At 47.2% G+C, this 24,966-nt stretch overlaps 1 protein-coding gene across 3 annotated transcripts in view; it reads right to left on the bottom strand.

The window, feature by feature from the left end:
• Positions 1-1,880: 1,880 nt before the first annotated feature.
• The window catches only part of Snrk (SNF related kinase), a 54,258-nt gene continuing 31,172 nt past the window's right edge, over positions 1,881-24,966 (bottom strand). For 2 of the 3 annotated variants that reach the window (XM_006244062.4, XM_039080738.2), the window contains exons 3-6: positions 13,988-14,129; positions 9,622-9,834; positions 7,456-7,590; positions 1,881-5,272 (exon numbers count right to left, since the gene is read on the bottom strand). In XM_006244062.4, coding sequence (XP_006244124.1) covers positions 4,111-5,272; positions 7,456-7,590; positions 9,622-9,834; positions 13,988-14,129 — 1,652 coding nt within the window. In that variant the 3' untranslated portion in view covers positions 1,881-4,110. 3 annotated transcript variants of the gene reach the window in all.

Here is a 24,966-nt window from a genome sequence, read left to right as displayed (position 1 = left end):
CAGGCAGTCTGCAGCAGTCAGAGGGCCTGAAGAGGGTCTTGAAAAAGGTTACTATGTGAAGCTGTGTGAGGAAATCCAGTTTGCAGTGGACACACGAGGATGTTAGCGGTCAGAAGCATAGGCTCTCTGCTGAGGAAAGCTGCAGGCATGGAGTGCAAATAGCGAGAGAGAGGCTGTAGGTGCTGCAGGGCAGAGCTAAACGTCCCATTACAAGCCCCTGCTGCCAGCCAAGGAGCACAGGACCATGGCTCCTGTGTCATGTCGGCCTGGTCTTTCCTTGCCACGTACAAGGAAACGTCTCTTCAGGTACAGAGATGTTTATACTCTGAACCGCTGCATGCTGGACGCATGTTTATTTCATAAAGGCTCACAGATAAGACACGGCTTTGGGCTACAGGTGAAACGTGGGCTCCGGGCTTTTGAGATATGGGGGAACTGTTAAAGACTTTTAAAGTTAGACCGAACGTAGTTTGCATTAAGGCAGCCGTGAACCTGTGGGAAGGGGTAGAAATGCTGTGTTTAGACGCCAGTTGGCAAGGGCATGTAGGATCCAGGATCACCTAGGAGACAATCCTCTGTCCTTACCTGGGAGGATTATCTGGATTTAGACTTTGGGAAGGAGGTCTGTGAGGAATTAGAGATTAGCTGAGGTAGACCTACCCTAACAGCCAAATGAGCACTGAGCATCAGCACGCAAGCTCTGGTTCCTCTCTAGACGCAACATGACTACCTGTGGCTAGCCCAAGTGCCCCCTTCTCCGACAGGTGGACTTCACTCCTGAGTCAAAACATACCCTGCTGTCCTTAAACTGTCAGCCAAGGTATTTATTGCTGAACGAGACAAGTAACCAATAAAGGCCACCACCAGAACTTCCGCAGTTGCCACTTGAGGAACACCTCCCGGACAGGAAGAATCTCAAAGGCTTGAGAGACTGACATGCTGACTAGATGTATCTAGGTAGTCAGAGGTGGCCGAAATGCATCCCTGGGGAAGATATGAAATGTCTGGAAGGCTTGCTGGCGTACGGTCTTGAGTCTGCATGAGTTGGCTTAAGTCAACTTCGAGTCACCCTATTCGGAGGCAGGGAGGAGGAGGAGTCTAGAAGATGGCGCATTTCCAGCTGGAAGAGCCCCAACTTAGCAAATTCTCTCACAGGAGAGACGCATGTTGGAGCCTGGGCTGTGACTGCTTCAGCCCAGGGGTGAAGCAGAGGAAAAGAAAAGCAGCTCTTGACACAAGACCTTGTTTTGGATGTGTGAAAACAGATTGTGGAAATAGCTACACAATCCCACTGAATGCTCTAAAACCCACTGGACTATGTAACAGTCAAATCGTGCACCACGTGAGGTGCCCCCCAAGACATTCCAAGATCTGCCTCCTGGATTTTGCAAATGGAGGCTATGCTGACCAACAGACGCAGCAGTAAGAGGACCTAGGTGTGCCAGCAATGTGAGAAAGTGGGCTGCAGCGGGGACAGCTTTGGCTAAGGTGGCCTGTGATGACTAAGACAGGCCCCACGGCTGCCGGGGGAGGCAGACCTTGGTACCACAGTCAAGGAAGGGCAGAACATGTGCAGCCACACAAAGCAGACCGTGGGAGCCTGTGGCAATTCTAATTGCTTTGTTTGCTAACGTAAGGCCAAGCAGATGAAACAGAATTCAGTTCTGAATTCCTTCTGTCCTGATGGTTTAAAGGAAATGCTGCCCTTCGGATAGTGTACTAGGCCTCTCTGGGGCCACCCGACACTGGTGGGCAGGACTGTTTTTTCAACCCCACCAAGTGATAGGAATTGAGGGCCCGTGGGAAGCAAACTGCATCTCCTAGTGCTGGACTGGGCATGTATAAAGCTGTAATCATTAAAAGAACACAGACCCGGCTTCTATTGCTGAACACCAGTATGTCACTTTATTATTAGATTATTTCCCATCTGTCACATACCTGTCAATGTTCACACAAGGAAAAAGACTGGCCAGACTAGAGGCAGCTGACCAATCGGCTGACAAGTGTATGCTCTCAGACACACCAACTCTGACTCCTCAGACATCTTAGTTCAGGCTCAGGACTTTTAAAATTGGTGTCAAGATTGTCACATCTTTAAATACAGATAGAATTCCAGAAGTACATAATTATATATATATACACACAGAAAAATACAAGACTAACTTTTCCCACAATATTTAATTTATACACTACTGTAACTCTATGTGACTTCTGAAGACAGGTTAGGGGACAAGTCACTGGTTAGAGCAAGGAAGTAGTTTGGTCCACTATTGGTGTGATGGTTCTGCTCCCTCCCTCTGTGACGACATCCCATGACACACAACACATGCACAGACATCCACTTGTCAACAAATGGGTAAGACAGCACTCAACAGACACTTGTGTACCCAGAGGGTCACCAACCACACACAACTAATAAGGCTATGACCCAGCTCTGCAGTATAATGGCCAACACTGCTGATCTAAAGTGAGCACCGTATATACACCTGAATATAAAAACCACTGGAGACCAAACGCGTACGACTGAGTTCAGAGGCGCTGCTCCGAGGCTGGACGTGACCACAGAGGAGTATGTACATTACTTGGAAAGCAGCTGCGACAGTTTATTGCAATGCCCCGTATAGACATCTCTCCTGGCTCACACCGATGTGGCTCTGCACTGAGAGCCACACTGGCTTCTGGCCCTTGGAAGGTCCCTGCTTAAGGATTTCAAGCAAATGTGCTCTATGGCTTCACTCACGTCTACCCTCACAGCTCTCAACTGTGTGACTGTCACACTGAGGGACTGCAGCTTAAAGCACAAGCAGTTAGCTAGCTCTAGGAAGGATCTTAAGTATCATTTTACTTAGTAAAGTCGGGTTACACTGTGAAGTTCTGAGTAATATACACTAACCCTAAAGAAGCAGTCACTGAGCACGGAAGAAAAGTGGTGGCCTGTGTCCTGCCTGCTCTGACTCACGCTCAGGTGCAGCTGTCACTCAGAAACAGGACAGCAGCTGAAGAGTGAGGAGAGGACCCTGGCCAGCTGCACCTGCCCCACAGGCCGCTTGAACACTGCTTACAAACCCCCTAGGGCACCGTGGAAAGCCCAGCATCTGGGCTTCCCAAGATCAGGGAGGACAGGCATCGAGAGAGGATGCCTGGGGAGAGGAGACAGCTATCAGTCCGGAGTCGTTGGTAGGGAGAGGACGAGCTAGAGCTCTGCGTTCAGTGTGTGGTAGGAAGGCAGCAGAATAGACTCCCGAGCACTACCCTTCCTGAGTAGTTTCTCATCAGCTGCTCTTCACAGCTGAGCCAAACGCTGCCATGGAATGGAAGAAACCCGAGGCCACCTCACCACCGAGCTCCTGGAAAGCCACCCCAGGAAGTTCTGACTTTGCTGCCTGCCACCTGTGTGCACTGTGGCTACTGCAGCAGGCCCTGTGCTTCTCGATCCACACAGGTTTGAAGGAAACCCCGCCTTGTGTCCTCAGGGGAAACTTACACAGAGCCTCTTTTTTTGTTCTGTCAGACAGACATACACACTCTAAATAGAGTTAAGACTTGAGTTCACCTCATCGCCTCACAAAAGATTGTCTCCTTGTAATTCTATGGGGTAAGCTGCCTCACAAACTAAGTAGCTGATCTCACCTACTACAAACAAGAACACTTCTGTCAATGAAGATATGAGAGCCCCAACTGCGTTCACAGTCATTTAAGACAAACAGGTGTGGGCGCTCAGACTGTGGCTCTAAGGTTCTCGGTGCACAGGCCCCGGGCGGCTGGCCTGTGGGCATCGCATCACCACGTTATTGCTTTGGTTCTGTCTCGGGCACCAGTGGGCCTCAGAGCATCGAGTTTCCCTATCACCGGAGGTCAGGACAGGAATTTGGGCTTTTCACAAGGAAACGAGAGCATTTCCCTCCAGGTTAAGTGCAGAACATGAATTTCTAAGCGCTCCATTACGTTGGGTTCCAGATACACAACTTCATCCTGGTCATCCACACTGAAAATCATGAATGTAAAATCACACAGTAGACTTTTCGGCTGGAAAAGAAAAGTAGCGTGTAGCAGCATGCACAAAGACCATGCATTGTCACGTCAGAACAGATGAAGTGAGCACGCTACAGCTCAGATGACGTGGCAGCAGCTGGCGGGGCTGGAGGCGCAGAGCAGCCCTTCCTTGCGGCTGCGTTGGATGTTCACGGAGATGGTCTTCTCGCACAGAGGTAGCTGGAGCACGTTGTTCCTCAGCTTCTTGGTCCTCACAGGGTCAAGGTCAGCAGAGGGGCCGGGGCCTGGGGCACTGATGCACATCTTCCAAGTGGACCTCTCCTGCACCTTCACGCTGGACAACAAGGCCTTCTGCGGGTCCAGAATGTACTTGGCGCCATGGAGCTGCGAGCCTAGACACAGGCTCACGAGTTTGAGGCTCTGCACAAGCTCTGCACCACGTGGAGCGGCAGAGGCGGGGGAGGATGAGGAGGAGTCAGGGCCTGCACAGCGCCTGGAGGAACCTGCTGTACCCGATGGGGTCCCACCTGAGCCTCCCTGGCCACTGCCGCCCGTGCCCTGCTCTCCTGGACTCGCCTTGTCCACACCACCACCGCCGCTAGGTTTGCTCTGACCGCCACCATCGCCCTCACTGCCTGGTGGCCCCTCACTGCTGTCACGCCGGTGCCACGAGTAAGCCAAGCCACTGTCCTTGTCCAGCCGCCGGCGGCTCTCAGAGTCATCATCGCTGGTCTCAGAGCTGCTGCAGCTCGAGCCACGGCCCTGGCTTTTCCTGCGGTGGTAGCGCTTGTGCACTGTGCCTGGTGACGCGATGTTCATCTTCAGCCGGCTCAGCTTGGGTGGTAGGTTCTCGTCCATGTCAAACTCGTCGTCAGACTCGCCCTCCTCGAAGATCTGATTGAGCACCGGGGCACTCTTTCGAGATGTCAGGCGGTTGGTGACTGATGGCTTCCGGCGCAGCACCACCTGCGTGGACAGGGACACAGGCTTCTTGTCCTCCTCATCTTCCTCTTCATCTTCTTCCACCCTGAAGAGACACTTCCGCCCACTGGCTGCGGGCTTCAGGCTTGCGGGTGGAACAGTGGACAGTGCTGGCCCCGCCAGCTCCGGGAGCTCATCTTTCTTGGCTGGGTCACACAGGCCTTTGCTCCTGTGGCCATTGAGGACACTGTCACCAGCCCGAGCAGGAGACTGCGGGACTGTGGCATGTGACAGAGGGGTGGCAGTGAGATCATCTTCAAGGTCTTGGGGAACATCAATTTTAGTTGGCCACGACTGCCTGTGTGACAGAGGAAAAAGAAACTGTCATGGAGTTGCTGGCCGGTACTGGGGAGACAAACAGATCAGGGTTTGTTGCCCAAGTGCTAAGAACCTGCTCTCACACACTAACCACCCATGGAAAGTCAGGTGCGGCAGGCAGAGCACACGTTGTCCAGCACCATCACAAGGTGGTGGATGGAGACTGGAGAAGTTCCAGAATCACTGGCCAGCAACACCCCCACAGATGGCAGAGAAGACCCTGTTTCAAAAAGGTACAAGTGAGGACCAAAACCCAAGGTGTCCTTGAACCCCACAAGGAAGCCATGACATACATGCCTTCATAAAGTTGCATGCACACGGAGCTAGGACAGAATTCACACATCATACCACAGCTGTCAGAAAAAACATGGGGCAGACAGATGCTGGGGGAGGCCCAAGCTCACTGTGAACTTCAACACCACACTTATACACATACCTGAATACACGCACACCTGCATACGTGCTCACGCATATATCCAGACACACACGCACACCTGCATCCATGCCCACATTCACACCTACAAACATGTATATGCTGTCATCTACTTGAATGCATACCTACACACATAATCTAGATGCAGTCTCACATAGACACAAATGCTACACACATTCAATTATACACATGCACACCTACATACATGGAGAGGCTCATATGACACATTCATACACACAGACCATCTACATATGAACATCTACGTACGCACATGGGTGCACTGCAGCCTTATGCGCACAGTGTGGATAAGATCCACCTGGACTGTCCAGCACAGACTTAAAGGATGCTGTGCAAGCTCAGCACTGATCAGAAGACATGGAAATGGGTCAATGAACTTAAAGGGCAGGGTCTGGAGACAAACCTCTTCTCTAACAAATAGCTCTGCTGGTACAAATTCCCACACAAGGGTACTGGATAGCAAAACTGTTAATTAAACGCTGTCTTTCAATGTGGAATTGCTGGTGTGGGCAAGTTCTCTAACTACCCGAGGGGAGGGTAGCCCTCAGAACTATAATGACGCCAGAGGCACTTACAATAGCTACTTTGTGACCTACACTTGTAAATGTTACCCAGACATCTTCCCCCAAGTTGGCGCAACTGTAGGGAGGAAGAACTGCCTGCCTCTGCCTCTGCCTCTGCCTCTGCCTCTCTGCCTCTCTCTCTGCCTCTGCCTCTGCCTCTGCCGGAGCTGGGTGTTCACTGGGGCTGATAAGGCCACCAAGTGGGGAAATAGCCAAACAGTGGGGCTTGCAGGCCTGCAAGTAAGGCCTGCAGTAGAAGCTAAGGCAAGGCGCCATGGAGAAGCAGGAACAGCATGGCAGGATGCAGGCTTGGATCTTCTCCTGTTTCCACAACTTAAAGCAAAACCCAGAGGACCACAAACACCTGTGAGTGAGAGCTCTTCCCCCACAGCTGTCACTGTGTGAAAAACCACAGTTTCTTTGCTCATCTTTCCTCAGCATATGTGACTCGCCTGTCCAAAACGGCAACAAGTAGTAGAGCCCAACAGGGCAGAGACCACATCTGAACAGAACAGAGCAGCAAATGAAACTGTCAAAGGTTGATGCCACTGAGTGCATAGAAGCCACTGCTTAGTTAAAGTCAGTCACCCAGAGCTGTGTGGGAATGTTGTGAAATCTAGTCAACAAAAGAGGTGTCATGACAACCCTCTTCTGCAGGTAAAGAACCAAGACTGGTCACCCAGGCTTGAAGGACAGTAAGGGTTCATTCTGCCAAGCAAGGCTGAGGACCGTCTTCAGTGAGGGCTCTGGTCTAACTCACTGAGCCCCTCCTCACAGCCTCAGGAGGTCAATGGTGGTACTCAGGTAAACCAGAGCTGTTATGTTCCTGAGAGTAAGCAACTAACTGAGCTGATGGTCCAACTTCTGAAAGCCTAAATGCTCCCTACTTAAAAAAAAATTCTTCCAAGTGACCATAGGGTTACCTCACTGCTCTTGGAGGAAATCCTGAAGGAAGCAAGAGTGAGATGCCCAGGTGTTGGGAACTCCCACCGCTGCATACAGCAGAGCAGCATGGTGTAACCTCAGTGGAAAGCAGCCGTCCACATCATGAGGGCAAGGACCCTCCTACTTGGAGAACTATGAACCATCAACAAACAGTTCTCTGTGTCAAATGTTAACTCACTAATATCAGTGAGGTGTTTTTCTCACCTGAACTGGGCCTTGATGTTGCTGGGGCTTGCAGACCTGGTCTGTATTTCTTTCTCTTGCTTTTCTCGCAGGATCCTTTCAGCAAGTAAGAAGTAAGTGGCGGTGATGTGGTTGTACCTGTTGGTTTCCAGGGCTCTGAGGAAAGAAAGCAAAAAACAATCAGAGGCACAGCTAGGTTTTTACAAGATTAAAAAACAGTATCATCTAATGATGTCCAATATGTGGGAAGGTTTTAAAATGAGAAAAACACAAACTAGAAAGAACAAAGCCCTGTAGTTGTTTAGGTTGTGACTGAAATCTGAAGAAAAAAGGAACTGAATAAAAATGTTCAGAGCAGCAAGGAAAGAGCAAACTGCAGCAACAGATGGACGGTGTCAGTGTCCCGGACAGAAGAAAAGGCACTAAGGCTTCCAAGAGCAGTGTGTTTTCTGGAACCGTGGCTGGCCTGTGACGCTGGGTTTTGCTGAGGAGGAGAAACGGCTGAGGGCAAGGTCCATGCTACCTAAGGCACTGTGTGAGCAGCTGTCAATCAGGATGGTTGCAGGAGTTCTACTCTTGCATCCACTAGCAGTTTAGGCACTGGAGAGCCAGTGCAATCAAGAGGAGGCTGCTCTCATCCTCTCCCTGAGTAAAGTCAATGTGTTCCTGTATCCATTTAAAGAGCAATGCTCACAGGACACCGTGTCAGGGCAGGCACCATGGCAGTAGGCCTTACCCACCTCCTGAGCTGGCAGTCAGGGAACAACGGCACAAGGCTTAGGAATACGCAGCTCTGGTTTCTTTAAACCTCTGGCCTGGCAAACTGCAGTGTGCATGAGGAGTCTGGGTGTGAGGCCACTATAGAGAAGCAGCACGAGGAGTCTGGGTGTGAGGCCACTATAGAGAAGCAGCACGAGGAGTCTGGGTGTGAGGCCACTATAGAGAATCGACAAGTGTCCTGTGTTTCCTCAGGTCATTTAAATGCTGGGCACAAACTTATGAAAACTCAGAAGCATCTGGACCCTGCAGAAAACGAGAGCCAAGTTCAAAAGCCTGGCTTTATTCTTGCAAATATTTATTTTTATCCTAACTACAGATACGACCCTTCCCAGAAAATAGAGCTCCCACTGGCCAACATGGAGGTTTGCCCTACATGCCCAGCCTGTATCAACCTTTTTCCCACGTCAGAAAACGTGAGATGCTACAGCCAGACCTAAGTGGCCATCCCACGGTTGCCTCTCTTTGCTGCTTTCCTGAGTTGGGGCACCTGTCTCATGGAGTACATGAAGTAACCACTCTTCCCTGTGGCTGTGCTCTATCTGCTGTTTTCAGTAGGACCTCTGACCACGCCTTGTCATCAGAGCAGACAGACAGAGCAGGGCTGCTGTCACTCCGCTTTCCTGCTTGCACTGCTAAGGTAGGAATGGCTCGTTTTGACAGCCTTCATGAACAACTGAGTAATATGCAGGTTTCGGGACGGTGCAGAAAGGCTCCAAGGAGTAGACAGCAAATCCTGTAGGCTTGGGACCACTCATCCCATCCTGCTAAGTACAGTGCAGCCAGGGGCAGCATGTGACAGCCCCACTGGAACCACCCACACAAAATGCATGCTCAACTGTCATGACACTGGTCTCTGCACTCACAGTGCGACCCAGGAACGATGGGGACACTTCCACAGACACTGTGTCACTGACACTAACCACCCTACTCTACTCCTCTCCACAGGCACCAAGAGAGGCCTGGCAACACCTGACAGGCTTACCTGTCCTCTAGAGTGAAAGGAAGCACAGAGGCTCACACACGGGGCCTGCCAGGGCCAGGGGTGCTAGAGGACAAGGACGCATGGCTGCCAGCCGGGGGCTCCAGGCGGGGGCTCCCTCTGTGCTCTGTCCCCACAGGCTTGGGTCTGACAGCCTGGCTCTACTTCTTATTTGCTCCCTGCTTCCTGATGGCCAGGCAGTGTGACTGGCTGACTTACTGATGCTGCCACCACACCTCCCCACCAAAACAGACTACATCCCCTTAAACTACAGGTCAGAAACAAACCCTTCATCCCTTAGAGTGCTCTTTGTCAGGTGGTCAGTCACAGTATTAAGTAAGCAGCACGGCCTGAGAGTGTGTAAAGGCCATGGGAATCGAGACTCCTAGACCCCAGTCTGTCCCCAGTGCTGACAAGCGCAGACATACTCTACGATGGCATCTCGATCTGCGATGTCCCCAAGCACCATGCGCTGGATGATGCTATTGTGCTCCTCTTCTGAGAGGTTCTTGTAGGACACGAGGGGAATGTTATACTTGGTGGCTGGTGAGGGGTCCACTCCCTGGAGCCAAGGGTGGCTTTCAATCTCTTCCAGAGAGGCTCTCCTTTTGGGGTCTCTCTGCAGCATCCGTGTGATGAGGCTGTGAAGAAAGAAAGGGAGCCCATTACTGAAGCGAACTGTTGCAAGGACTAGTAATGATGGCTGTTACCAACAAGCACTGTTTCTTACATAGTCACAAGCAATTTAACTAGGTTCACTGACAAATGACAAGCTGGTGCCACAGTATTTATAAAACAAAACAATCCCAGCCTCTTAGTGTACTGATGAGACGTAACTGGCAATGGACAGAACCTGTGCTTCTGAAAACAAGCTGGCTCAGTGCACACCGGAGACCAGCGCTGGCCAGCTCGCTCGCGTCACAGGAATGAACGACTCTCCTGATGAAAATAATACCATGTAAGACATTTTTAGGAGTGGACTGGCAAAATATAAACATGGATGCTTGACAGCTAAAACCAGAGTGAGAGCAGGGACCGTGGGGACAAACAGCTGGCGGCCTCACGGCTCCCTGCGTTGTTTGTGAGCTGCACTAGGCTCACGGGGCTGGCCACAGTGGGCAGCAGCTACTGACGGTAGGTCAAGAAAGCTCACAGGCCATGCCCAGTGAGAAACAAGAAGGAAATCCACTGTTCAGACGAAGGTGAGAGGAAGATGTGTGGAAATGCACAACTCCTTTCTGTAGAATGTAACTTAAAAGAATTCCTGAACAATGTTTCAAAACTAATACAAATAAAACCCACAAAGGAAGTTAAAGTGCCAGGAGCAAGACCCTAACACAGAGTAAATCAGAATGCAGATACTGGGAATGTACAACACACCACACCCACTTGCACATTAAATGTACCTCATAAAACCAACTCCAAACTATGACCAGGGAACAGAAATAGGCAACATTATGCTAGACAATCTTGTGAAAAAAAAAATAAAAGGGAACTTCTAAAAGTGAAAAATAAACTGTAATTAAAAAAAAAAACAAAAAAAACACGGATACATTTAAGAAATTAAATGTAAGAGAATTCATGAAATAAATATAAAGCCAAGACCTCTGTATGTAATACATGAACTAAAACAAATGTAATTCGTTATAGTAAAATATAAAATATGAAGACAGATTTTTGTCTCTAAGCTGAGATAGAAAATACCAAGAAATAAGATGAGACAGAGTGGAGATGCTAACACGACGCTCACAGCAGATTCAAAAGGACACGGGAAATGAGGAACACATATCTGAGGAGGTAATTAATAGCTGAGAATTTTCCAAGTTCATGCAAGAGTGCGAATCAAAGGCCAGGGAGCCCAGCAGCCTAAGCATAATAATACACAGAAGCCCCAGGAGAAAAGCAGAAATCTGCAGAAGGCGCTGTAAGGTAGACATCTGACTTCTCAGTGACAGCAACAGCTTCTTAGAGACACTGGGAGGACATCTTCATGGCTGAGAGAGAAGAACCAGAGGTTTAACTCAGCAATGACTCTCGTGGTCACACACAGCAGTGAGCCAGCCCCAAGGAAGCATTAACCAAGCGATGTTTCCCAAAAGGAAGGACTCAACTGTGGTAGAAGAACAGACTTCAACTGAGAGGAGTACAGCAACGTTTGTGCTAACATCTGGATGATTATCAACATCTGACTACATAAAGTGTCAACTCAGTTATAAAATCACCACATACTAGTTAATAGTGAGGAATCAGGATTTTAAAGTATTTTAGAAGACAATAGAGATAAGTATTAATTGTAGATTTTAAAAAAACTAAAATAATGGCTTACACCTCCCCAGCTAGCTGAGGATGAAGCATACGGTGGGAAAGGAAAACCCCACCACCCAGGGCAGAGTCAGGTCAGAAGAGATGTGTACGAAGACCCCACATCTGCAACCACGACTGATCTCAACAAATGCAGGTAGAGCAAGATCCATACCCCAAGGACCAAGGAAGCCCTGGGTCTGGACTGTTAGGAAGGGGAGGGAATGCCACAGGTGCCGATCCAAAGACAGGCGTGGCCCTCTCTAGACCACACACAACTAAGCAAGAACAGAAGGCAGAGCAGTTTGCAGCGCACCTGTATCTAGTAACTCTACCTCAAAACTGTCAAAGCAAAAGCTCACAAACCTTCAGGAATAAAATGAAGCCATCATCACAGTAGAAGATAATGTCAGAGGTAACAGAAGCAGTGAAGAAAAAACTCTAAATGCAAACGATTTTGAACAATTCGTGAGCTTGACCTTAAAATGTACATAGACCTCTGGCCCCAACTTGAAATACATTCTTTCAAGAACTCAACTATAACAATTACCTTCACGATGGACATAAACAAGTCTGAAAAATCTGAATACATGGTAATATACAGACTCTATTTTAACTTAATAATCAACAGCTGATTAGAAATAAAGCCACACTGTGAACAAGGCAGGTGTAAGTAAGAGAACGAAGATGAGGAAAGGCTTCAAGTTGAATAGCGAAGGCCTGGTCATGCCCAATGTGGAGAGGCTAACCTGTGTCAGAGGAGTTTTAGTCTTAAATATTCTAGGAGTGAAGGAGATTCTGTGAGGTGCATAGAGTTCTGAATAAGAAAGCACCCTCGTTAGGCAGAGAATTGGCTGACAGGAGGACAGGAAGAAAGTACAACTGTGAGGGAACACCATCAGAAGCCAGACACGGAGGAGACAACGCTGCAGACAGCTTGGTGACAAACAAGGAGCATCCACGCAGAGTACAGCCCCAACAGTAAAGGCCTCACAGTCACTCAAGGAAATGCACAGGAAGTTAGGAAAAATGGACAGTTCCTTAAAACGCCACTCAGAAAAAGACATTAGGAAAGGTTGATTTTGTGTGTTTTTCTCTGAAGGGAAACACAGAGGCAGTACCTCAGATCTTAGGAATGGGAGCATCCATGTTGATTCTATAAATGGTGGGCTTTCAAATGACATAGTTGATGTAAAGTGAATAGATATGTTTTTGTTTGTTTTTAAATGGGAGCAGGGAAGATAATCTTGAGCTATAAATATCTAACCTGCACTTGGTGTACACCAGCTTCCTAAGGGCAACAGTAAGAGCTGGGACCTAAAGTCACCACTACACACGCACGCACACAAGCTTGTGTACACACACTCACACATGTACACACTGGCACATGTCCACACACACAGAGGTGCATGTGTGCACTTGCACTGGAAAACACGATCCAGCATAAAATCAACAACAACCACCAGTACAGGAAACAGAGCTTCCCAGAGCCCTAGGCTAAAATTACCATCAGAGCCAAGAAACAGAGAACGCCTTCTATGTGCTACACCCTAAAATCATCATCACCAACAACACATAAACAGCCTCCATGTGCTCCAGTCCCAAATTGCCACCAGCACATCACCATCACCACCACACACACAGGGCCTCTTCTGTGCTCCAGCCTGAACTCTGCACTTTGCACTATCACCTCGCAGTTTTCACAGTAACCCCATCAAGTACACTTTTCCACTGTCACGTGAGCAGTAAGCAGAAGAGCCAGGATTTAAGTCCACAGAATTCCATGCCCAAGTTGGGACTCTATCTGAAAGAGAACCCTCAGTTGTACATAGCTTGTCCTTACAGCTTGTTGGGAAACACTTAAAACTTTGTTGATACAGAAGGAAACATTTTAATTGGTAACTACAATCTCAGCTGGTTCATTTAAAAATATCACAAACTTCAAACAGCCCTTTCACAGGATTCTCTCTCACACACAGATGATGGAGAAAACCTCAATGTGCCGGTCAGTGCTGACTTCCCACAGTGGCACATAGCAAAGCACAGCTTTACTCTGCTGAGGAAGGACGTGTGAACATAAGACATGCTGTCATTAAGATGTGCTACCGTGACAGAGTCAGGAAATACCATGGAAGGACATGTTCTTGCCAAACAGGAAAGCCCAGCTCTTCTGGAAGCTTCAACAGTTCCACTCTTGCTTTCTGCTACTGAAGAAAAATGCAGTGGCCAGGGAAGGTCTTACCCACCACTCTGGAGGCTGAATGGCAAAAAGGATTTCTTGAAAACATGGGTAAGAAATAAGCAAGAATGTTTTGCATTCTCCTGTTGGATTTCTTACAAAATACTAATAGGTGCCCCAAACAACAACAGAAACTTAATCTCATAAATAAATGAGTCAAATCCTTGCCCATGAAGGTGTGTCAGGTGTTCCTGACATGTTGGTGAGTCAGTTTCTGGTAATGGAGTCCCTTCATGAACACATGCTTTACTTACTCCCTGCACCCTGCAGACACACGGGGCGGCACAGTGTACTTGCAGTCCATGATCATGGTCAGCGTCTCACTGTCGTTGGCTTCTTGGAAGGGCGGCTGCCCACACACCAGCATGAAAAGGATCACACCCAGGCTCCATATGTCTACAAACCAAAGGTGACATTTAAATACCGGAGTATCTAGAAAACCAGGAACATCAGGAAGGGGAAAGGTAAGAAAACAAGTATTTTATTCTTAATGTAAAAATATTCAGAGCAGACTACAAAATTTCAACAGAGCTGGTTTAAGCCCTGTCTGATAACAGAACTAGGAAATAAGTGTTGCCATGCTTCTAAGCCACGGGACAAGGTACACTCTTCCCTGACTGTGGTGCACCCAGCATCAAAGATGTTAAAACTGTGAAACTGGAGAGGATTTGCCTGAGGTCGGCATTACCTCAGCTGTTCTTGACCTTGTCTGGGGTGGTGACTGGGCCACATAACTCCTGACAGGTATAAAGGGAAGGCTCCAGCTCAGAGACATACTAAACACAGTTATCATGCGAATAAACAGTGAGAGTTGCTCATTAGGACAGGGAAGACATGGGGGTGGAGGGACAGAGACCCTGAGTTTGGTTCCCAGCACCCACACAATGGCTCATATCCTCCTGTAACTGTAGCTCCAAAGGATCTGACGCCCTCTTCTGGCCTCCATGCACACTGCACTCATGTGTACTACTCAACCCCCAACACACACACACAATTTTAAAAGGTTTTTAAAAAAAATTTTTTTTTTAAGAGGAGAAGGAGTTTCTTGGCATTAAAGTAATCCAGTACTGCCCAGTTTTGGACAAACTTCTGTCCTGACAGGATCCTGCCCAGTGTGAAGCTGCAAAACTAACAATGGAGGAATCAACACTAACCAACCTCCTTTCAGTGGAAAAACAAAAGCAATGCTTTCTTTGAACTTTTTTTTTCAGAAAAAAAAAAGGATTTAAAAAAAGCATAACAAATTTTCATTCCAGAAATGAAAAAATATGTGAGCTACACACACAAGCACACACAGGCTCAGACGAAAACCTAGGTGCTATGAGGCCTGCCATGACATCACGTCACACCTGCTAACAGGCAACTGCTGTTTTCATGTAAGCCTAAAACACCCAAAATAATGGAGGTTCCAAGCTAGGAAAATTAAAATTTTTAATCATTTCCTTGATTTAAATGGAAAAGAAGGGCAACAAGTGAGAACTAACCCATTCCCCACAGTGTGGCTTCTCAGGTGTGTGTGTGCTTACAAAGAGCAGTCAAACAGCAGCAGAACAAGCCACTGAAATTAAGGCACGTATACAGACCACTTGGTCTAATCCCTAGAACATACCTAGCCTGCTCTTGAAGTGCATGAATGGTCTGACCTGCAGGCTGCCTTGACAGTGGATCTTAGAGGTCTCTAACTTAAGTAGCTTCAGTAATGACTGCCAACCACACTTATTCTTTAAATAGCCATTGAGAAGTATCTAAAACTTTAAGATTTTTAAAGGAAATGTATGTTACTGATATTTAACTTCAACTCCCCTTGTGTGAGTTTTAAAAGATTTATATTTGTATATGAGTGTTTTACAAGTGTGTGTGTGTGTGTGTGCGTGTGTGTGCGTGTGTGTGTGTGTGTGTGTGTGTGTGTGTGTTATGTATGCCACATGTATGTATGCCACATTCATGCAGTGCCATGGAGGTCAGAAGAGGGTGTCAGATCCCCTGGAACTGAAGTTACAAACAGCTGTGAGCCCGGATAGTCATGGACTCCATTTCCTTCTTCTGTAGTTGCCTTGGTTACCATGTCTTAGGACAGCAGTAGGAAAGTAACTAAAGCAAGGGTCGTTTCCTCAAGCACATGACCTATTTTTTTATATAGCGTTTACAGTAGCATTCTGTCTGCTTCGTGTTAGAGGGACAGCTAAGAAGATCAACACAACAAGCAGACCCCACAGTCTGGCTAGTGCTTAAGTAATTTCTCCATGTGGAACCACTTACAAGTGAAGGAACTTAGAAATAGAGCCCTATACTAAGTAATGTGAAAAATGCTGAAGCGTTTCAGTTAAGAGCCATACAGTAACACAACAGACAGCTTCAGAAGTAGGCAGCCCTCCCCGCCAGGATGAGGGATCAGCACTAAGCATGCACAGACTTGCTGTCCTTCTCACCCACGGTGCAGCTCCGCCATGCACACAGCGCTATGCACATAGGCAATCTGTAGAGCCCTTACAGTGTACATATGGGGATGTCTGTGTAGGCACTGCTCTGGTTTCTTCAGCTGCTGTGATGAAACACTGCCCAAGAGCAACTTATGAGGGCAGGTTTATCTGGCTGACCCTTTGAGGTCACAGTCCATCACTGAGGGAGCAAACGAGGCCAGAACTCAAATCGAAAGCTGATGGCAGAAAGCCACAGAAGAGCACTGCTGGCTGGCTCACTCTCTGGCTCAGGACTAGTTAGCTTTCTTAAAGAGACTAGGGTCACCTGCCTAGGTAATGTGCTACCCACAGTGGGCCGGGCCCTCCTACATCAATTAATAATCAAGACAATCCCTCAAAGATCTGACACAGAGGCAAACCCAATAAAGACAACTACTCAACTAAAACCCAGGTGACTCTAGGCTGTGTCAACTTGAAGTTAACGCTAAGACAGTCACATACCTATATCCCATTATCACAGATAAACAAGGACTTGAGTGCTCTGGAGGTTAATATGAAGTGTCCTGGAACCAATCTTCTGTTGACACTGAGGACTGTATTTCTATTCCAGCTTTGTTTCTCCTCTCCCTTTTGTCCTTGAATGATTTTATTTTTTCAATACAGGGGCCAAAAGAAAATGATAAAAACAGGCTACCAGCCAGGCACATGGCTACACACAGTAGATCACAAGTTGGGGTCAGCCTGAGAGAACCTGTCTCACAACAAAACAAGTGATAATAACTAATAGCCCACTGAACAAATGTGGGATGTTCACAAATGACTTTAAAATGTTGGACTTGGGCTGGAAAGATGCTTCGGTGATGAAATGCTTGCTCTGCAAGCATGAAGACTGGAGTCTATATCCCCAGACCTGAACCCACATAAACGTCAAGTGGCCATGACAGCCACATGCATCTGTCTTTGAGGATGGAAACATCATCTCTGTCACAAACTGCCTCGTGGGATCAGACAGACCAGGGCATTCTGGTTTGACTGAGACCCTGCTCCACTGAGTAAGGTGGAAGAGCTACCACGGGCAAATTCTGGGCTCAACCTTGGGTCTCCACATCTATGCATGCGCGCGCACACACACACACACACACACACACACACACGCACACACACACACACACACGCACGCACACACGCACACACGCACGCACACACACACGCACACACGCACACACGCACACGCACACACGCACACGCACACACACACACGCACACACACACGCACACGCACACACGCGCACACACGCACGCACACACACACACGCACGCACACACACGCACACACACACGCACACACACACACACGCACACACACACACAAATGGATGAAAAAGAGTGTGACAGTAATCTATATCCCTAGGAAGCTGCTGTGGGGAGTGAAAGGCTAAGCACTGACACCTTGCTAAGTGGATGCTCAAAGGCACGGAGCTACCCCCACTCAGCAACAGCAGGCACTGTCCCAGCAGAGCCAAGGCTCGGACCTTACTTCACTTCAGTGAGGGAAGCCAGAGCTAAGGTTCCAGAGGCATAAAGGCAGCAAGAGGAAGAAAATAAGTAAGTAAGTAAGTAAGTAAGTAAGTAAGTAAGTAAATAAATGGAAGGGAGGGGGGGAGGGAGGGAGGGAGGGGATGACGGGGAGGGTGGTAAGGAAGTCTTCACGGTAGTCAGGTGAACTGCTGAGGACTCCAGAACCTCGGTCCTTTCATGGTTTGAACGCTTGGCCCCTAGCAAGTGATGCCACTTCCCAGGGTAATGGACTGAAAATTCATAGACCTTTCATTCATTTCTGCTGGGAATTTTGGTCACAATACAGAATATATGCAGACAACTGGTACCACTAGTGTGGTGATGGTGTGATACACCTGGATATGAGGCTTCAATGTCAGAAACTGGTTTACGGGAGGAGAGAGAGGAGTTTGGAGGCCCCAGACAGGTAAGCCCAAGAGTGCTCCAGTCTCTGCTGGGTAGGCCTTTCTGGTCAGAATTCAGAGGACTAAGCCAACAGAAACACAAACAGCAATGGCTGTGCCCAACAGGCACAGTCACTACTGTTGCTGTCAGTCAGCTTTACAGGGAACATCAGAAGCAAAAGTGCAGGATATGACAGGAAATGGTGCAGGATCACAGTGACGGCTCAGGGAAGAGACATCAGTGAGCCACGGCTAGTACAGGGGAGCTGCAGTTAGCACTGCACCCAGGCAGGGACCAGGGTGTGAGATGCAAAAGCACCTTAAAACATTCCTTTAAAGAGACAGCATCAGGGTGCCCTGCACAAGCAGTGGTGCACTTCCTGGGCTCAGCCATGTGGGCACCCAGAGGCTGCAGCACGTGTGCAGGGTCACCCAGACATGCAGAACTCAGTACTATCTCTGTGATACTCAGGCAGGGAGGAAGCTGCGGGCGGGAGCTGACGCAGAGGCCGTGGAGGGGTGCTGCTTACTGGCTTGCTCCCCATGGTTTGCTTCAGTCTGCTTTCTTACCGAAGCCAGGACCATCCGCCCAGGGACGGCCTCACCCACAATGGACTGGGCCTCCCCATCAGTCAGTAACCAAGAACATGCCCTAAAAGCTTTCCTACAGCCCTATTGTATGGAGGTATTTTCTTCATTGAAGTTCTCTTTTCTCGGATGAATTTAGCTATGCCAAGCTGTCACAAAACTAGCACAGAGCCCATGAGTGCTGCAAATGGCAGGGCCCCGGGAAGGATCTCAGATGGTGCCAGCGCATGCTCTGGCACTGGACATGGAGCCATCAGATTTGACTTGCTTGCTGGATTTCAATCTTTGGTTCAGTCTTTCCTGTTTTCCTATTCCCCCTTTAGAAGGGGCGTGTTCACTCTGTACCTCTGCATAATGAAAATATTTCACACAAGGTTTACAGCTAAGAGACATTAATCTCAACAGACTTTAAACTCTGACCCTCAGAACAGTGTAGGACTGATGACTATGGCAACTAAACACATTACATTACAGATGGTCATGAGCCTTTGAGACCAGGAGCTTAAGTCTGGACTATTCCCCACTGTCCAACGTTCTGGACACTTGACCCTTAGCTCGAGGGACCATTCGGAAGGCTGTGGTATCTTTGGTTAAACCTGGGAAAAGGGAGTGAGTAGGGACTGGTCTTTGAGGGGTACACCTGGCCCTGCTTACTCTCTGTTCCTGACCTCTACCATGTACAGCTCTGCTGTACACTCCCACCTTCCCTGCTATGATCCAATGAAATGTTCATTACCTAAGTTCTCTCAGGTCCTAATGAAGGTCCCCAGGAACAGATGGCTGGTGACAGCAGGAGAATTACCTCTCACAAGTTGGAGAGGGAGGCAACATTATCTTCATAAAAATACATTTTGGTATTTTATTTTTCCATTAAACATTTAATGCAACTGTAAGCTCCTGAGCCTGAGGTACTAGTACTGCCAGGACCTACCATCCCAGTCCAGGCTAGAGAAACTGGGACACAGAGAGACCAGCACATTACCTTCATTTTAAAGACACCATAGCGGGAGCGTGTGCAGTCATGTTACAAACAGAAAGCACCCGGAGCCCGAGTGTGGTGATGCTGCTCCTTCAAGTGACATTTTGATTCAGACCCAACTATAAAGGCTCTTGGTTGACAAAAATGAAAAAATAAATGCTAACTTGGTAAATATATAAAAAAAATACTTTCAATTTATGCTAACACAGGAAGAGAACAAATCTGAAGTCTGGTATTATACAGGATAAGAGTTACTGGTAGTTCTCAGGAGAACTGGAAACATAATTCCCAAATGAGTCCAGAGTCTCCCCTCCTAGCCCAGGTAGGATTATCAGTCACAGTACATTCGAATGCACAAACTCTCAGGTTGATATAGTAGAGTTTATATTAGAAAGGGCTTTTAGGAAGGCTATCAAAAGATCAAACAAGACAGACAAAAGAACCTGCCAATTTAAAAAATAACTTCTAATGTGAATTATCTAAAATAAAAATGAGAAAGTAATAAAATGGGAAGATGAGAGGTTTCACATAGAGATCTCTATTATTTTTCCTCAAGCTTTCTTTTAACAGAACTAGTCAGGAGTTAAGTAAACAGAAGCAGAACTAGTCAGGAGTAAGTAAACAGAAGCAGAACTAGTCAGGAGTAAGTAAACAGAAGCAGAACTAGTCAGGAGTAAGTAAACAGAAGCAGAACTAGTCAGGAGAGAGAAACAAAAGCAGAAAGCTCTAAAGTCACTGGGATGAATGCCTACAGCAACTCCTATTCCTGCTAAAATCACACATCTGCACTCAAACAGCTCTGCTAGCAACTGACACGTGACCTGTGCAGAGACACCCGGGACTACTCTCAAGTCCCTGGATCCTGGGAGTCTACAACAAACGCTGGTCCCTTGTTTCCTTTGTGATAAGTCTGACACTTAGCTGCCTGTGGTTTACCACACTAAATTCCTATTTACCAGCAAGAGCTACCGGTGTGAATGAAAAATCACCCAAAGCACTGGTCACCAAAGGTTCTCTCCTGCTCCCAACAAGGTCTGTGGTCAGACCCGAGGATAGCAAAGCTAGCACAGAAATGAACGATCAGGTTATTTCAACTAAAGTGAGGCTGGGCCAGGGCTGTGTGCAGGGTAGGGTGCTTGCCAGGTAGGACCAAAGCCCTGGGTTTGATCCTCAGCAGCACAAAAAAATGGCAAAGCCAGAGCAAAGCAGAAGAGGCTGGAGGAACCTAGACAAACCTCCCACACACAGCAAGCTATCTCCAGCACTCTCAGTCTCACTAGTCTCTATGTTGATGCACGGTATCAGGGGGAAGCAGTCTTTCCTTAGCAGAGCCAAGAGGAGTAGATCACTGCAGTGGTCTCCACAGTTCCTTTCCAGCAAGACCCAAGTGAATGGAAATGCTCCGTGCAACTAAAAATCAATGCCCCTTGAACTAAGCTATAGACTTTATCCCAAACTGTCCCCATCTGTGGTCAGCCTCCTCATTGACACTTATATCCTGCACCTAAGCTTAGAAAAAAATCACTGACCATTTCTCTATCACCCTGTGACTCTCGAGTCAAGGACACAATTCTACCATGTGCTTAAATTCTCCAAGAGCTCCCTCTACAGCTCCCTCTACTCATCTTCTTTAAGCTCCTTCACACTGCCCTCCAGCCTGGAGACCTAGGACCCAGAGATCTCAGCTGTAGGCAGTCATTGCAGAACACATTCTCTGGACCCAACTGAGCCTGCTACTGCGGTGACCCTGAGACCATGCAGAACACAGTTCTATAATACTGTGGAGACAGCAGCTCCAAACTGCAAGAGCAGGCAGTGCTTATTCCTAGCTTCTAAAAAAATAAAGCTAAGAGGAAAAGGCCTCTAAGAAGTGTGCAGCAGAGGATGGCCAGTGATCACCAGCTGCGGTTTGCTTTAGTCAGCTGTTTACCACTTGTGCAAACTTGTTTGCTCAAGTTAAAACAGGGAAAAGTTCAAGAAACCAAAAAGTTATCAGTCACACTGTGAAGTAGTAAACACACACACACACACACACACACACACACACACACACAGCTCACACTGTGAGCTTGTGCACACACACAGCCACACTGTGAGCTTGTGCACACACACACACACAGCCACATTGTGAGCTTGCCTGCACGCATCTCTCCAGGCAGGCAAGAGATACTAACTCAGCAATTCCTTTACATCCCACTTTACAAACCTAGTGCCAGTCAGGAAACAGCTTTCATAAATGAAGAAAGTAAGATAGTCAGGCAAAAAATAAAATAAAACAATAAATAAATCGCAGGCCACTTCTTTTAGCATGGCTTCATGACAAGAACATGCTTGTCAAGGTGAGAACCACTGCAGCCAAATTATCTAGCTTCCCTGAGCCTAATCTCTTCTAACCATCACTTCTCTGGTGACTTCTTGATGATGCCAACTGCTTCTGGGTACAGAGTAGCGCATGTTCTCTCTCTCTCTCTCTCTCTCTCTCTCTCTCTCTCTCTCTCTCTCTCTCTCTCTCGTGTATGAGATATTCTTTACAGGAATGGGAGTGAAGGAAGAGAGGAGGAGGCCTCAACACAGTCTTGTATTCTTGGAGAAAGGGGGCCTTCACCATAACGGGGCAATCTGTGGGGTTCCCTCAAGGGACTCAGATCAATTTCTCCATAACAAGAGTAATAAAAATTCAATCTTTCCCCTCCTTCCTTCTTTTTCTTTTGTCTTTTTTTTTTGGTTTTTTCAAGACAGGGTTTCTCTGTGTAGCCCCGGCTGTCCTGAAACTTGCTCTGTTAAGAGCAGGCTAACCTCGAACATAAGAGATCTACCAGCCTTTGCCCCCCAGCTGCTGGGATTAAAGGCATGTACCACTACTGCCTGGTGGATTATTTCTATTTTTATCACAAGTAATTGCTTCAAAGATTAAGAACATTCAGTAAACCCAGGTATGTTCCACAAAAATTTATAGCTGTCATAACCCATTTTTTTCTGAAACGAGAATTACTGACCATCTCTGTATGTATGTGTCTATGTCCACGTGTGTGGCTATGATATATGTGTGTGTGTGTGTGTGTGTGTGTGTGTGTGCACAAGTTCACACTGTAGCTATGTATTTGTGTGTGCATGTGTCTGTGCATCTCTGTGTGTATCTGATTTCAATACTAACATGTGGAGAGAATCTAAGGAATCAAGACAGTATTGGTGGCTGTTTCAACTACTTCCATTTCCCAGCACAGGACATATTGATTTGCGTGTTCTTAGTGAAGGGGACCCCAAAGTCAGAGCAAACACAAGTAGCCACCCAGTTATATTCCCTGACAAAGTCCATCTGAATGCACTGATTACCTCACGTTTTCTACCTAATCAGAGCAACCTTAAGGAACTGCTAAAGACAATGGTGAAGAATTAGTTACAAATGCACACCTTTACAAAATTAGATCTTTTTGATTTACCTCCCTTTTATAAGCTCTAGGGGAAAATCCCTAGCTGTCATTCATTTTTACTGTATGACATAAAGTCTGAGATGTCCACATCATCAAAGTAAAAACCATGGAGACAAGGGCATGAACACAGCAACTCACATCAAGAGACAAGGCTGTGGGCACAGCATCGCACAGTAAGGCCTTCTTCATTGCCTGTCAAGTGTGGATGCTCTTTCAAGGGGCACCCATTAGAGAACTCTGTCAGGGCACAGTGACTTCACAGCTGGTCCCAGGTAGTAACTGGACACTTCAAACCCCACTCAGTCCTATACAACCACCAGTCTGACTCTAAACACAAAGTAGAAATGTTTCAACTAAGGACAAATGTGGTGTGAGTCCATCTGTCTGGTCAGTATAGCACAATCAAGAGTATGAATAATTGGCACTTGATGAATTTGAAGTCTGTAGAAACTTGATACTTTGGTTTAAGAGCCGGTGAGGTAAGGCATCCATTGATTCTGCATAAAGCTCAAAGTGTATTGAAGATAGGTGCAAAGCCAGAATAATATCAGGGGCAGAAATCCCTTTACATGGAAACAGTCAGCTGAGACAAATAGACTTCCTTCAGAAATCACAAAGGGTTTAACAAAACAAAACTTAGGGAAACTGAGGCATGTGTTTAAAAGGATACATCATTGCCCTAGAAAACATAAAATGTCAAATTTGCCAGAAGGTTTGACTTCCTTGTTAGAAGAGAAAGAAAATTAACTTTAAGATAGCAACGAGTTCTACAATTCTCACATCGCTGTAGCTATTCTCAGGTCAGCTGTCTACACCTGACACCTCAACTAGACAGGGACATACAAATGTATACAACTTGTTTTCCTATATTCAAAAGACATCAGTATGTCTTCTAGAAATTTCAGCAAATATATAACCTGGTTGACTCCTTCGGACTGCCTTCATATTATAACTTTAGCCAGAAAGTTCTCTAAAAACTGGCTACCTACTTCTTGGTTGTAAAGAGATTATTTACTGCTTTCTGATTATGAAAGCAAAGAATACTTAATGCCAGTAAGAAAGACGGCAGTCTGTTAGCCCCCCGCCCACGTCTAGCTATGACATCATAAACAATCCTGAATACTAGTCTGTTAAAGATCCTAGAATGCTGATCACTTCCAAGTTCTTTAAGGTGTAATTTACACCCACCCCAGTTCTTAGGGTACATCCATCAAATCCTGACAAACACAGTCACATAAGCACAGCACAGTCAGATCCTGACAAACACAGTCACATAAGCACAGCACAGTCAGGTGCAAAGCATCTTCACTTACCGTCTTGTACAGCCTTTATGTGCTGCCCTGTGGTGAAACCCAGCTCCCCGCATAACCCCATGGGTCCATTTTGTGTCCTCTAAGCTTTGCCATAAAGTATGGGCATGTGGTTTCCTCAGAGCAGGAGACTCCTGGTCAGGAGCACTCAACTGCACGGCTATTCTACAACTTCACCCAGCCTCGGGCAATTATGAACAATGCAACTGAAGGCACTGTTTTCACTTAGAGGTTTTGGAGGTGGGAGCATGTGTGCTAGAGACTGAAGCCAGAAAAAGTTACATTCCCAGTGTTTACAGGCTATTATGTTAACATAAATGCTCACTTGCCTTGAGAAAGGCCCTTTCCCTCCTCAACTCTTCGTATACAAGCCCTTAGTTGAACAAGAATATGTCTGACATACTGCATCCCAGGGGAGCTGCCACTCCTTCTCCCCAGATTAGCCATCCTTCCAGTCAGCATCTACAATAGTTCTCCTGCTGTCTTCTGAATACAGCAGTCCTGTTACTTTGTCCACACGACTTGAATAGCCAGCTGAAGAACC

The sequence above is a fragment of the Rattus norvegicus genome, chromosome 8, assembly GCF_036323735.1.
Source record: "Rattus norvegicus strain BN/NHsdMcwi chromosome 8, GRCr8, whole genome shotgun sequence".
Lineage (NCBI taxonomy): Eukaryota > Metazoa > Chordata > Mammalia > Rodentia > Muridae > Rattus > Rattus norvegicus.
Note: the sequence above shows the minus strand (reverse complement) of the source record. Positions and strands in the feature narration are given on the sequence as shown.